This window comes from Penaeus monodon, chromosome 11 (assembly GCF_015228065.2).
Source record: "Penaeus monodon isolate SGIC_2016 chromosome 11, NSTDA_Pmon_1, whole genome shotgun sequence".
Lineage (NCBI taxonomy): Eukaryota > Metazoa > Arthropoda > Malacostraca > Decapoda > Penaeidae > Penaeus > Penaeus monodon.
Genome location: NC_051396.1, coordinates 33,172,973 through 33,175,472, shown reverse-complemented (window position 1 = coordinate 33,175,472; position 2,500 = coordinate 33,172,973). Strand labels below are relative to the sequence as shown.

The following is a 2,500-nucleotide window of genomic DNA, read 5'->3' as shown; positions in this document are numbered from 1 at the left end:
GTATGCCCCTTGCTCAAGCCAAGGAGAAAAGTCCTTCCACACCTCATGTTCAGGAATATGTCAAAAAGTCTGCAAAGAAAGAGGTAGGAATCCATCAGTGTCTTTGCCATTATGATGCATTTAGGAAACTCCCACAGTCCCCATGCCTATCAGTGCTTCAGCAAAAGTAAACAAACCTCCAACTCATTTATTTTGGTGACAGAGCATGTAGCCCTCCACAGCAAGTTGTTATCATCTTAGGAACCTGTCCAAGCTTCCTGTTGCCCAGATATACATGGTTGCATTTGCCGCTTCTTGCTAGTGTGTGTAGTTTCCCAAACAGATTGTAGACCAGAAAACATTTTTACATATTTGTGTGTACTGTATTTGTGTTCTGATCCTAGCTGATATACATACATACATTTACATTATATATATATATATTATAATATGATATAATATATATTTTATAATTATAATATATATATATATATAAAATATATAATATATTTATATATATATATATATATATATATATATATATGTATATATTAATATATATATATATATATATATATATAATATATATATATATATATATATATAATATATATATATATATTATATATATATATATATATATATATATACACACACATATATATGAGGCTGTGGTGGCCGAGTGGTTAGAGCATCGGACTCAAGACTGTCACAACGGCAATCTGAGTTCGAGGGTTCGAGTCACCGGGTGGCGCGTTTTTCCCTTGGGCAAGGAACCTCGATTGCCTGCCTAGCCGCTGGGTGGGAAAAGCCAGCCCACGTCAGTGCTGGTCCCAGAACCGAATAAATAGAGATGGTGACTCAGTAAAAACACTCGGCGGAAGGCAATGGCAAACCACCGCTCTAAATTACCAAGAAAATCATGGAAATCCATGATAGGACAGGGCACTTGAAAAAAGACTGCGGTGGCCGAGTGGTTAGAGCATCGGACTCAAAACTGTCACAACGGCAATCTGAGTTCGAGGGTTCGAGTCGCCGGCTGGCACGTTGTTCCCTTGGGCAAGGAACTTCACCTCGATTGCCTACCTAGCCACTGGGTGGCCAAGCCAGCCCAAGTCAGTGCTGGTCCCAAGCCCGGATAAATAGAGAGAATGATTACCTAAAAGGTAACACCAGCACTCTCTGTGGAAAGGAACTGGGGACCCTACCACGTACTCACTCCAAGAGCATCACAACATGAAAACTACAATTAAGTATCATGCTGTGACCACGGCGGCTCAAACATGAACCTACCATTAAAAAAAAAAAAAAAAAAAAAAAAAAAAAAAAAAAAAAAAAAAAAAAAATTATATATATATATATATATATATATATATAATATATATATATATATATATATATATATATTATATAATGCATATATATATTTTTTTTTTTCTTTCTTTCTTTTCCTTAGCATTATGCCATTTTGATATGGGGTCAATGTACCCATATTCATAGATAACTATATTTGTGTATATTGTATTTTAAAAATAAGGTGTGTACATAGAAAAAGGTAATAGTTGAAAGTAGAGCTTTTTAGTATACTATGTAATTTTTCAGTATCATCATGATATTTCATGCTGGCTTTTACATTAAGTAATAGAGTCATGCTTTGTGATTTTTTCAAAGATTAAATGTAACTTGTAAAACAGTATGAAAGTTCTGCTACTGTAAATAACTAAGTTAGGCCCTTTATATTTTTCAAGAGTTACAGTTAATTTATAACAAAAACATGACATGACTATTGTCTTTGATTGTGCACACTGATATACAGCTATAGAACTAATTTTCATTTTTTATCCAGGTATTTGCATTTGTTCTTAAGTGTGATTCTTCAGTATGGAGCAAGTTTGACTGGACCAAACTAACAACAATTGCTATTGCTGGTTTTTATGATCCCCATCTTGTGTGCTTTGCTCATCAGCATGGAGTAAAAGTTGTCAAACTAGGTGAGACAGTGAACCATAACCTCCTGCACAAATAATATTCAGTTATAGACAAAAATAATTTATGAATATTCTAGGAATGGAAAAGGGCAAATAGTGTCTTGCTGTTTACTAAATTACTAGTTTTTTATTGCTAGTTCAGAATTCTATTTTTATTTTTTATTATGGAAACTACTAAATCTTTGTATTTGTTTGATGCAGAAAACATCAGATAATCACAAGTAAATTTAGGCTATAAGGATTATCTTTTATGCCTTTTTGAATGTTACAGGTAACTTCCCAACAAGCAAACTGCCCAATGCCACTGCTCGGGCAAACTGGGTTGACATGCAAGCCAGTGACACTGCCCTTAAATTCTTGGACGGAATAAACATTGACTATGAGATGCCATTCAACCAAACATCCAGAGCAAAAAGGCCCCAAGCCTTGTCCAGAGACTGCAAATGTTTTTTTTTTTTACTCCATTTGCCTGGACACAGGTACAGTTTTGTTAGTTTCTGTTTTTATCCCACCACAGGATTATATGAAATATT

At 34.4% G+C, this 2,500-nt stretch overlaps 1 protein-coding gene across 1 annotated transcript in view; it reads left to right on the top strand.

The window, feature by feature from the left end:
- LOC119578555 overlaps positions 1 to 2,500 on the top strand; it is a 19,694-nt gene that overhangs the window by 636 nt on the left and 16,558 nt on the right. The window contains exons 2-4 of the mRNA XM_037926124.1: positions 1 to 83; positions 1,826 to 1,970; positions 2,239 to 2,412. The exon at positions 1 to 83 is cut by the window's left edge and continues 171 nt beyond it. Of these exons, the coding sequence (XP_037782052.1) occupies positions 1 to 83; positions 1,826 to 1,970; positions 2,239 to 2,412 (402 nt within the window). The remainder of the gene's footprint in view (positions 84 to 1,825; positions 1,971 to 2,238; positions 2,413 to 2,500) is intronic.